This window comes from Hemibagrus wyckioides, linkage group LG09 (assembly GCF_019097595.1).
Source record: "Hemibagrus wyckioides isolate EC202008001 linkage group LG09, SWU_Hwy_1.0, whole genome shotgun sequence".
Taxonomy (NCBI): Eukaryota; Metazoa; Chordata; class Actinopteri; order Siluriformes; family Bagridae; genus Hemibagrus; species Hemibagrus wyckioides.
In genome coordinates this window covers 10,699,440-10,711,685 of record NC_080718.1, presented here as the reverse complement: position 1 = coordinate 10,711,685, position 12,246 = coordinate 10,699,440, and the positions used below count along the sequence as shown (strand labels likewise).

General features: G+C 36.5%; 1 protein-coding gene across 1 annotated transcript in view; it reads left to right on the top strand.

Moving 5' to 3' along the window:
- The window catches only part of LOC131359606 (uncharacterized), a 36,951-nt gene extending 24,945 nt beyond the window's left edge, over positions 1–12,006 (top strand). Inside the window, exons 4-10 of the mRNA XM_058399595.1 lie at positions 72–115; positions 347–400; positions 1,379–1,466; positions 2,723–2,756; positions 3,194–3,851; positions 5,153–5,235; positions 7,111–12,006. Coding sequence (XP_058255578.1) covers positions 72–115; positions 347–400; positions 1,379–1,466; positions 2,723–2,756; positions 3,194–3,851; positions 5,153–5,235; positions 7,111–7,137 — 988 coding nt within the window. The 3' untranslated portion in view covers positions 7,138–12,006. The remainder of the gene's footprint in view (positions 1–71; positions 116–346; positions 401–1,378; positions 1,467–2,722; positions 2,757–3,193; positions 3,852–5,152; positions 5,236–7,110) is intronic.
- The last annotated feature ends 240 nt before the right edge of the window (positions 12,007–12,246 follow it).

Sequence of the window (12,246 nt, the reverse complement as noted above, 5' to 3'; positions counted from 1 at the left end):
CGATGTTATTGATTGACCCGGTCACCTGTACCTATCTGGTTTGTTTCCCTGTCCACATATACTCTTTATAGGTTTTCTGAAAAAGGCACAGCAGAGAGAGGTACACCGAGCCGAGGTGAGGAAATCAATTTTCGAAACTCCTTCCTGTAAAACTAAACAGCATTTTAAAAAACAAGATTGAAATATAAAGCATAGATACTCACTTAACTCTTGTTGTGTTGTTGATATATTGCTTAAATCTATAGACTATAAAAAACAACCATTTACATAAAGCCAATCTTATTCATACGTAGACTACATTAGAAAGGTGTCTAATATATTAAATAATGTTTATTTTGGTTGACAGGAGGAAGGAATGCTAGAAGAGGACAATCCAGACCTTCAGCGACAGAATCACGAGGTAGAAAGTCTGCAAATTTATTTATTTAATGAATTTATGTCTTTGATAGCTTGTAAGCTCTGACAGTGTTTCTTCAAGTGAGGTTCTTGAAGACTTATTCCATACTTATTGTGGTTATTATTACTAAAAAGATTATAGGTGTTATACACCGATCAGGCATAACATTATGACCACTAACGGGTGATGTGAATAACACAGATTATCTCCTCATCATGGCACCTGTTAGTGGGTGGGATATATTAGGCAGCAAGTGAACATTTTGTCCTCAAAGTTGACGTGTTAGAAGCAGGAAAAATGGGCAAGTGTAAGGATTTGAGTGAGTTTGATAAGGACCAAATTGTGATGGCTAGACGACTGGATCAGAGCATCTCCAAAACTGCAGCTTTTGTGGAGTGTTCCCGGTCTGCAGTGGTCAGTATCTATGAAAAGTGGTTCAAGGAAGGAACAGTGGTGAACTGGTGACAGGGTCATGGGCGTCCAAGGCTCATTGATGCACGCGGGGAGTGAAACCTGGTCCATGTGATCTGATCCAACAGACAAGCTACTGTTACTCAAATTGCTGAAGAAGTTAATGCTGGTTCTGATAGAAAGGTGTCAGAATACACAGTGTATGACGGGTCAGGGCTGTTTTGGCAGCAAAAGGGGGACCAACACAAGATTAGGCAGGTGGTCATAATGTTATGCCTGGTTAGTGTATTTATCAGAATAGTTTATAGGTATTATCTGTAATAGGCTTTAATTCAAACCTCAACAAATAGTTCTATAAATAACATCAATGTGAATGTGTTCATGTGTTCAATAAATATACATTGGCTCTGATAAATACTTTCGTACACATTTGAATAATAATTATAATGCATATATTCAGTGCTAACAAACTAAAATCTTTAACCTTCTAAACAAAACCCCAGAATCAGGATTTCTTATAATACAAGTGTGTTATAATGTGTATTGGTGTGTGTTGTGAATGTGCTCCAGGTGGACAGCGTGATAAGAGAGCAAAGAATGTTCCTGTGGTTGGCAGTAAAGTGAAAGGAAAGGACCGCTTGACTGGCCGAGCCAGGAGGTAAGACACGCTGCTGCTCTGATCAAGCAAAAGACATCCAGGCACAACGTATTAGACTTTTTATTTGAATATGGATAGTATCTGTTATTATTAAAAATGCAATTATCAAAAATTCATCAGAATATTTTGACAATTCTCCACCAGTAATGGTTCATAATGTGTTTATAATTAATTTCTTTGTACCAAAGAACTAGTTAGTAGTAACTTAGTAACAGTTAGTTAAATAAATCAGAAATTTTGGGCTAGTCATGTGATCATATTTATATGATATGAAATTGAAATTTATTCTATTGGATTTTTACTGAGTAGTGGCTTCAGGAACATTACCAGAGTATCTTCAAATAGCAATCCACAATGGACCTTGTTTTTAATAAAATTCTCTCCAGATTTACAAACGTTTCTGTAAATTTTGTTCATACTCACGTGCTTATGTTGATAAACAGGTAAGGGTTAGGTTTAAGTCACTTGTGCTAATTACCAAACAAATTAACCATGCGGCTGATTTGAATTTACTGATGCACACAAAAGTCCATAAAAGGCAAAGCTCACAGACACCGAGACATGACAAATTGATGACTAAAGGGTGATCGAGAGTCTCTGAGGTCCAGCGGGTACTAAAACTTTCAGTAATGCAGCAAGTCATCTACCACTGATGCGCACAGCTTTTTCTTAGTTTTATAGAGCCGTTTCTTTTGTCCTGGATGAATGGCTAGTCATATGTTTGTCTTCATCTTTTTAGTCATTATCATAAAAATTCAAGACAACCATTCAAACACTTTTCATTCTATTACACTGAACTTATTTTAATTCATTTAAATTTGACAGAATAATCTATACATAAAAATGAAGGTCAGTTTGAGCTCAGGCCAAATATATGATTTGACCAAGTGTCACTATAAGTTTTACATTAGTGAGTCTCCTTATACTTAAATGTATGCAGTTTTAGTAGCTTCAATAGTAAACAAAATGGTTTTTATGATAAATGTATGATTGATTTATTCAAAATCTTTGTATCCAGCTTGATATATTATGTCACTAGCCTTGTGTCCATACTTCTGCTTTATTTTTTGCATTATAGTTAGTATACCGGTGTTGCTCTTAAGAATTTATCTTGAGAATTAGCTTTTCTTCCCTCTTCCTTTTACCCTGTCAGTGCACTGTTCTTCCTCTGTGCTTGAATATGTAGAATATTTAAAAGAGAATATAATCCCTTTAAAGCACTTGCAGGTTTTATCAGTGTATACTTTTCTTTTCAGATGGGACGCTAAAGAAGAAGCAGAGTATTTACAGGTAAGATCTGTACTGAGTACAAAAAAACCCTGACTTACTTTTCCCAGGGAGCTTAATTAATGATGTTTTGATCCAGCTGAGTCTTCTCGATTCTGGTTACAGCTGCTACAGTCTGTCTTCACAGTCATGGTGGATAAGAGCAACGCTTGGCATTTAAGAATTATAGCCAGTATTACTCTTGATTGATTATATTAAATCGTATTATGAATCTAAATGATTTACTTTAAAAACAGTTTATACCATTGTTTATTTATATCAATTTTAATATTAAGCTACTTCCCATGTGTACCATGTGTTTTGTAGACCTTTAAGCTAAAAAAGAAAATCATTCTTCTTTGTAAAAACCAAAAACTCCCCTGATAGATATCTGAATGTACCATCTGCTAAAAGATATTTATTAGAAATATTTTGCCATCTGTTTTGAACCGAATCTGCAGGTGGGTACAGACACCAGTTTGGAGGAGTTTTTGGAGGAGCTGGATGCTCTGTGTGATCCTGAGGTTAAAAGTAATGGCCCAGAAAGTGAAACCCAGGAAGCAGAATCTAGTGCGTCTGAGGAGACGGCTACAACCACCAGTGCTGTTTCTGAACATACTAATCTAGAGAGTCAGGTTATTCCTGCAGACTCGTCCAGCAAGAACACCTCCATCTCCAGGGGAGCTGAGAAGAAAGTCCGTTTTTCCGAAGACCTCATTCAGGGAGCTTTTGAGAAGAACTTGAACACTGATATGACTGAGATCAAAGCCAGTTCTTTGAAAAGCATGCCACTGACCAAAACGACGCTTGGAGAGCAGGATGCCCAGCAGGACCTGAGTCATGATCAGGAAGGCATGAAAAACACCCAGGAACAAAAGACCACAGGCGTTCTTCTAACAGATCCTCAAGCCAAAACACCAGGTCGGTTTGATTCCCAAGAGACAAGCATTAAAGAACTGAAACCAATCCCTGAGAGCATCCTGATGGAAGAGAACAAATCTGAAGAATCACCTTGTGAAAGTGTTGCTTCTCAAAATGGCACTGAAGCCACAGCTTCTGCTGAACAGAACCTGCTTCACACTATGGAACCTCTGAAAAATAACACCTCCAGTAATACTGGTAGGAGTGTGTTCATTTTTGTTTATCTCGTAAACATGACAAGGTTAGGCTGCTATAATTGGGGATGTGGTAGCTTAGTGGTTAAGGCTTGGACTACTGATTGGAAGGTTAAATCCTAGGAGTTCAAATTCCAGGTCCCCCAAGCTGCCACTGGTGGGCCCCTGAGTAAGGCCCTTAGCCCTCAACTGCTCAGTTGTATAAAATGAGATCAATTGTACATCGCTCTGGATAAGGACTTTTGCCAAATGCTAGAAATGTAAATAATTGCAATATGGGTATGCGAAGTATGAGTGTCTGTCCATACTAAGTCGATATCACAAAGTATTAGCCAATACACATGATCATCTGTTACTGAGATTAATATTTCTTAGGTTTTTAGCACAGGGCTGTTCCTGATCTCCAGTGTGATTGGGCCGAAAGTGTTTCGAAAGTGGGCTGAAATATTTTTTTTGTAACAACAGCTCTGACAATACTTTGACTAAAAGGCAAATGACACATTTATAATAATACTCAAACATTGTTTTTGTAGTACTTTCCCCGGGATAAAAACTAAGGGAAACACGCACTCATCAGCCTCTATGATTGTATTGTAGATCTACTTATGTAACAGCACAATTATGGAGGAAAAAAATCACCTGGTCTTTTTCCCAATCCCCAGCTGCCAGGAATAAAGGGTGGAATCTGAAGTGGTCCTTCACTTCGTTGTTTGGCATATTAGTGTTTTTTGAGATGCTCATCATGTTTATAAAGAATGGTTATCCAAACAGTTTTCTCTATTTTGATACAACTTAAGCTCTGTTGGTGTTCTTAATAAAAAGCGTCCAGTTAGTGTAATGCATTGTTCTGTTTAAGAAATAATCCAAACTAAGTTACTTGGAGGAAATACATAAATATATGGCATTGGAACATACAAAAAATACATAAGATGATATTCCATTAATTTGTTTATTTAGCATACAGACACACTCTCATTCACACCTAGTGGCAGTTTATTGTCACCAGTCCATCTATAGACTTGTAGAAACCAGAGAACCCAGAGGAAGTGTAACCTGAATAACCAGAAAGAAACCAAAGCAGTTCTGTGTTTCAAGTCAAGATCAATATCAGTTTACTTAAATTACATAATTAAGTTAGCTACCTGAGGAACCTTGCCTAGTTTAGTTATTACTAAGATGTTAACATCCATGATGTTACAACAGTTTAATAAGAAAAGTGGTCTTTAGCATTAAGCATCATTCCATTAGATTAGTTAAACTGATCAGATTACCGGAGCATGATGATTAATGTCCTATCTTTTACAGACGAGCTGATCGACTCCAGTCTCTCTGTACTGAGTTTGGAATCTGGAGATTCTCTACCTGTCCACAGCACCAGCACTGAAAAGGTACGAGCAGTGGTTCATAAGTTGGCCCAAACCAAACACATCCACAAGATAGTAGGTGGACTTTTTTAAGCAATAGTATGACCTACAAGATGTCTCAGCCGGTCTCTTTTAGGGCTGGCAGAGCACATTTCAAATACAAATGAGTCATTTTCTTCACGTGCGTCATGAAATGGCTGGGTTTAGTAATGCTCCGGCTGCATGCTGATGAGAACTGTTCATTTGACTTGCAAATTCAAAGTATCTCTGTCTCGTGTGGCTGCGCGGCTCCCTGAAGCTACATTAGAGAGTTCAAGTAATTCATGAGGTTTGAAGGTGGCACTGTTGGTGTTCAGTGGTACACTTCTTTCAGTTCGCGCAGTCAGGTTTTATCTGGTGTGGACCAAAAGTGGAAGGAGAAATCTTAATGGTGGCTTCAAGAATATTCTGTTTTTCTATATATAGGGTAAAGTCTTAATTATTTGCTGCTTGTACAGCTCTTACATCATTACCCCTGGGGTTAACTCTAAAAGGTAAAGGGTTGAGTTTTGAGAGGTACACCTGAGATATTACTATATCTAGCAGTCAGTGCTTGATATGCGTTGTTGTGGTGTGTTGGGAGGGCAGAGGGTGGCAGGGGGGTGGACTTTAGCAGTGACAGCAGTGTTATCTATAGTTCGTGGTGCATATGCACATGGATGCCACTAATCTGCTCTAAAGACCTGATCCCTGAAGTAAGGCACCTAACTCTGAGCTGTATTTAATGAATGACTGTCCATTCTTTTTTCACTTAACTGTATGAATCTATTTATATTTATATTTATTTATATTTAATAACCTCTAACCCAACTTGTGAGTGTGGCTTAGCAATCAAGAGGAGTTTTGATGTCTAATCACCGGAAAAACTAACAAGAAGAAAAGTTTTCATTTTAGTGATCACATTTGCAACAGGGTAACAATTTACTGAGGATCTCTGTGGTACAGCAAGACTGACCAACTGCTATAGGTACATATGACATCTTTGGCTTGCCAAATGAGACCGCTTAACCTTGGTCAGTGTAGTGATGGATCTGGAGATGACTGAGGTAACTGGGCAAAAATACACCCTGGATGGGACACCAGTCCATTGCATACCATTATACACAAACACACATGCATACACTATGTGGTCAAAAGTATGGCCAATTTGGGGAAGACCCCAATCTGTTGGTCTTCCCCAAATTGTTGGCACTTGAAAGCACACAGTTGTGTGAAACTCTGTTTTCTCCAACAGTGCAAAGACATGCAGTGTAGGCTGATTGGCATCTCTAAATTGTCTGTAGTGTGTGTGAATGTGTCCTTCAAAAGACTGCCATTCTTTCCAGGGATAGGCTCTTGTAGGTTAAGCTTCCAGTCCAAAGATATGTATTGTAGGCCGAATGGCATGTCTAAGTTGTCTGTAATGTATGCTTGTGTGTGTGTGATTGTGCCCTGTGATGGGTTGGCACCCTGTCCAGTGTATCCACCCTGAGGAGTCTCCTGGGACAGGCTCCAGCTTCCCTACAACCCTATGTAGGAGAAGTGGTACAGTAAATGGATGGATGGCTATACATAAAAAAAAAAATCCAGAAAATGCAGAATGTTCAGATAGTCAGTGTGCATAACTAGTAGCATTTCTTCTTCCCTGTGCTTCTTTGTTCATGTTACATAAAACCTACCCACGCATCCTTTATACTACAGTACAGGTACACCTCAGTCATCTACTTTATCTTTCAGCTTATTTTATTTTGATGGCAGATAAATGCATCTTATGTTTGGTCATGGTTTTACTCTGTAGTACACGAAATTGTGTTTGTGAAGCTATAGTCTAACATGCTGTATGTGATTTAACATTTGCCTCTTTCTCCGTCTTCCCTCCAGGCCAGAGAGAACGGGAAGGTAGTTTAAAAGGCGTGTTCTTTTATGCCCACATCTGTTCAAGATGGAAGACAGAAACCAAACAAAGCCAGAGGCTGCACTGCAGTTTGCCTGTTTTATTCTGTTCTAGCTTCAGAAATGGTTAGTTTGAGAACTAATAGAAATTAGCTTCATGACATAGTAGTGGGCAGTATGGCAGGTTTATGATCACTATTTAAAATTCTCACTTGTAATGATGCTCAGTGGCTGTTATTTTGTTCATATACACAAACTTACAGCTAAGCCTCTTGATTTTCTTAAAGAAATACCTTATTATGGCTGATCAAGTTCAGAAAGAGGGAGAATGTGCAGTATTGAAGCAGCTCACTGTGTTGATCTTACGCATAACTCGTTCATCTTTCACGTTAAAAACCTAAACAGATTTAGATAAATTAGGGGGTGATATTGGCCTAAATATGCATATTAGCACTCACCATGACCATGACCAGCATAAAACACACATTTTATTTTAAACTATTTATAACCAGTTAATTCAGTGATGAAGTAGTTTGTATTTATGTGGGATTCCATGATTGCAGTGCCATTTGCGTCCCACTACTATTACATTTACAAAAATGCACTTAAAGAAAAGATAAAGACATACACATAGGAGTGTATATATAAACATATATAAAGACTTATACATACGTAGTGTCCTTACCAATAAGTTATATGCATATTTCTGATCAGAATTTAAAATCTGTCATCAAATATTATTTAACCATTTATCAATTTGACTTAAGTAAAGTGGATCCAGACAATTACCTACAGTTAACAGCAATAAAGACTGATTAAAGGACATGCAGGGAAAGTGTATCAGTCTTAAACAGTGAAAAAAACATAATTTCTTTCTCATAGAAAAAGACATCTTTCTCATAATTTCTTTCCAAAATGTCCCCTTTTTATATCTCAACATAAGGGGTTTACCATTTTTTGTGTTATATTTTCTTGCATATGTCAAATATTCAGCATTTGAGCCTGTCCTAGACCACAATAATCAATGTAATAGTTAAATTATTCTTATTTGGATTAGTGTGGAAATCCAGTAACAAAGGGATAAATAATAAAGGCATATATATATAGGAAAAAAATTAAAGAAAACGTCCAAAAATATGCTTTTTTATTTTGTTATATTTGTTGGCCTTTTCTACATAAGAAAGAAGAAACCGGAGAAGCAACATTAAAAAGAATGACACAAATGCTGCTGTATAAATAAATAATACTGAATGAAGCAAACTCATAAGAAAAATAAAATCTCTTTCAACCTTCAGAGCATCTAAGATCACAATACTACTTATAATATAATACCACCAAGCTGAGGATAAAAATACCTTTTTTATAGATACCTTTTTTTCTAGTGATACAGTGGTATTGACTGATGAGGTCACTTTAAAGTGCACCACTGTTATCTGAAAATTATTGACTGAATTAATTAATCAAATGATCCTAATGATCCTAATAATCAAAATACCCCTAATGTAGGGTGACCATATGTCCTCCTTTTCCTGTACATGTCCTCATCTAAATTGCACCACACTGTGTGGATTTGCATTGCATTAGCCCATCTCTTTAGGTTCTGCCTTCTTGCCCTCCACAGTTGGTCACTTGTGTACACGCCCTGCACTCTATCATTGGTCAAACTGCTGGTCCATCATCACCCTCAGAGCGAGTGAGACAGGTGATTGGTTGAGAAGAGTAGTGTATGGAGCATGAATATAAATTTTCAGATAAATTAGATAGATAGATAAATAAGTAAATAAATAAGCAAGTAAATAAATAATGACAAGATTCCTGTTTTCCTTTCAGTCAAGAAGTGGACTAGATCTAACTAAATGGGGTCTAAATACATGAAGAAAAACTACTGACTTGTAAGCCTTAAGGGAAGCTTTAAGCTTAGATGAGAGAACTCAGCAGGACTGATTTTTGTTGGCAACTGATATTTTATGTTAATTTTATACATTTATTTAAATGTATAAAAAAATGTCCATGTAGTATATTTGGCCATGTAGTATATTGAGCCATTTGTTAAGACTAACCATAACCTCCCATCCACCATGAGTGCCCCATGCTTAAAAAATTAAAATATGGTGACCCAGCCTAATGTCCTCATGCGATTAACATAGATCTTACCATATTTTTTTTGTATTTGCCAAAACCATGTTCCTTGTTTACATGCAAAATGCAGCCATTTTCACCAAACAATCCTGTAAAACTGAGACTGGTGCCTAAAAATGGATGAATATGTTTTCAGACCAAATTTTGTTAAGAATTCATGAATTATATGCATTACAGAGGGCTAAAGGGCACCTCAGTCATATAATCACCTTTATACTTTTTCTGCATAAAGTGTGTATAGCGTTCTGTAAGAAATCAGAAAGGTCATCAGTATAACATCAGTAAACCATGACACACAATGACTATTTTAATATAAATCATAGTATATATTTTTGCCCATACTGCCCAATACTTCCATGACATTTAACACGTTTCAGTTCCTTCAGGATTTCTAGTTTTCTAGTATTGTGGCCAAAATCCTTAATTTGCGTGCAGGTTTTTTCCAAATCTGCGAAGCTTTTAAATTGCACTGCCATTTTAAGCTTTTATTTGAATTGCCAAAATTGCAAGCACAGGATTCTTTGTTTAAACGTCTACTTGTGAAGACACACATGTAATTACTGTCTATGGGAGCTGAACTCACGTTCGACTCACGTGACTTGAAGAGGGTTTCGGCTGAATGTGTGTTGCCCCAAACCTGCATAAGATCCACTGTAATTTTGAAAGCTTCACAGAACGTCAGAGTTGGCTTGATTTTGTGTTTATTTCTGTGATCACAGAATCATGAAATCCTGGAGGGACTGGGGATTTACTAATGTGTAGGTTTTAATGTTTACTGTTTGTTTTGGCTAAAAGAAAAGTTGGGAATGAGGAAACCAAGGAAGGTGCCTGAACGTCATTTAAAGATATTGGACCTAGATTGGATCTAGATTAGATTTTATGAGGTAGAGAATATGAGGACAGTACTAATAATAGGAGTGGATGAGGGAGACAATGATCACAATATATCACAGTGTACTTGTATTTCATGGAGTAGCTGTTTCTGACTGAAGAGTTTCTAAATCATGTGGAATTTTCTCAATCATGGGCTTTTCTCATTTCACTGGTTGGTATTAAAATTGATTTTTTTTTTTTTTTTAATATTGCTCATTTATTAGGAATTATTCTAACGCGGTTTTGTCATAGCAGAAAAATAAATCCCAAATCGCAGAAAATAAACCCAAAATGCCCTGGTTAAGAATGATGAGATTCTTATGTCTCAGTGTTGAGTCTGTAATTGAGCTCAGAAATCGGTGATGCTGATGATGTTGTGGATGCTTTCAGATGATGTGACTAGGCTTTATTCAAGAAAAGCATCACAAAAACTGAACCCTCACACTTTTCCTTTCACCCATAATTCACTTGTACATATTGCAAGGTTGTTTATCATACCCCTAATGATCAGCAGCAACTTGTTGTTTAGCATCAATTTGAACTTTGTGTAGCACAAATTGAACCCTTATCGATTCCCATTTCCCTTACATGATTTTATTAACTCAGGATTTTATTTATACTACTATTATTATTATTATTATTATTATTACTATTATTATTATTATTATTATTATTATTATTACTATTATTATTATTATTATTATTGTTTACACTTCTTCGCTACTCCCGCCTCCCTCTTTTTGACGTGTAACTGACATCTATTCCAGCCAATCGAGTCTTAACAACTGGGAAACACACATGCCCACTTCTCTTGCACAAAAAACTGCCCACTACTAGTTGCTTCTGATTCCTGAAATCAGTCTAGATGTTGTGGTTTGAAGGAAGTACGGTACGCATTATGCTAAAAAGCACTATGCAGCATATTGAATGTCTAGATTTTTAAAAGATTATTTGACATATTTGAATTCACAAAAATAAAACACACTCACAGGAAATCAACCACAGGTTCCAAATTGTGTATACACACACACACAGAGATCAATCACACATATACAGGTCGATCATACGCTACTGAGTTTTGTATTTTTGTATGCACATATTTTGGGAAGTGACATTTTGTGCAAAGAGAGTTCAAGCAATGTTTACTGCTTTTAAAAGTATGTTTCTAAGCACTTTATTTTGTATAAATGCTCGCTATGTTCGGAAGCGTTACCGTTAAATCTGATGAACACTGTACCTTGAAATACAAACCCCTTTAAGACTGAACACTTAACACTGTCACATGACTCAATTGTTTTTGAGTGCAGATTTCATTTGCTTATGCAGAAAGGTCATTTGTTCCCTTGTGAAGAATGAAAAAAAAAAAATGCATTTTCTGTTTGCACATATAGTAAAAATAGGCCTGAAGCAATATGCTTACATGCAGTAACACACTGCTGATTTTGATGATATGAATAATGAGGTACGAAGAAGGAAAACTCGACTTGATTCAAAAGTCAAGTTGAAAAGATATGTACCTGTTTATAGTATTAAAAATCGCCCAATTATATAAAAAAACTTAATATTTTCATCATTTCAAAATGATTACTGTTAATCGATCGATTGGTTCAATAAAGATATATTGTTCCAGGCCTTTTCTGAATCACTAAATAAAAGTACTGCTTTTGCTCATTTAGTTCTGAGATATTTCTGTTCACTTAAATGTTGCAATTTTCTTTTGCTTTATTTAAGCATGGATTAAGTGACTAATTTAATATTTAATTTTGTACATCATGCTGTAATTAATGTATTTGCCACTGTCACTTTGTGTCCAGCAGAATTTGAGATGGATTTTGTGTACTACATTGCGTATTAAACAGATTTTGGCTCACATTTCTGTCCGTGATCGCATTTATTCGCTCAAGGGTTGTATACTGTATTCACATGTTTGTTTTGTGTTATTGTTGTAATGCCGCCTTCACACATACAAGGATTTTTATCGCCGCAAGTCACCAGACGCTGTACTGTGAAGTCAGCAGTAAGTGGTTCTGCTATTGCTGGTTGCCATAGTAACAGTGTTTATCAGTGGGTGCAGCATCTAGTATTCCACATGACAACAAAGTTTCCTTGCCT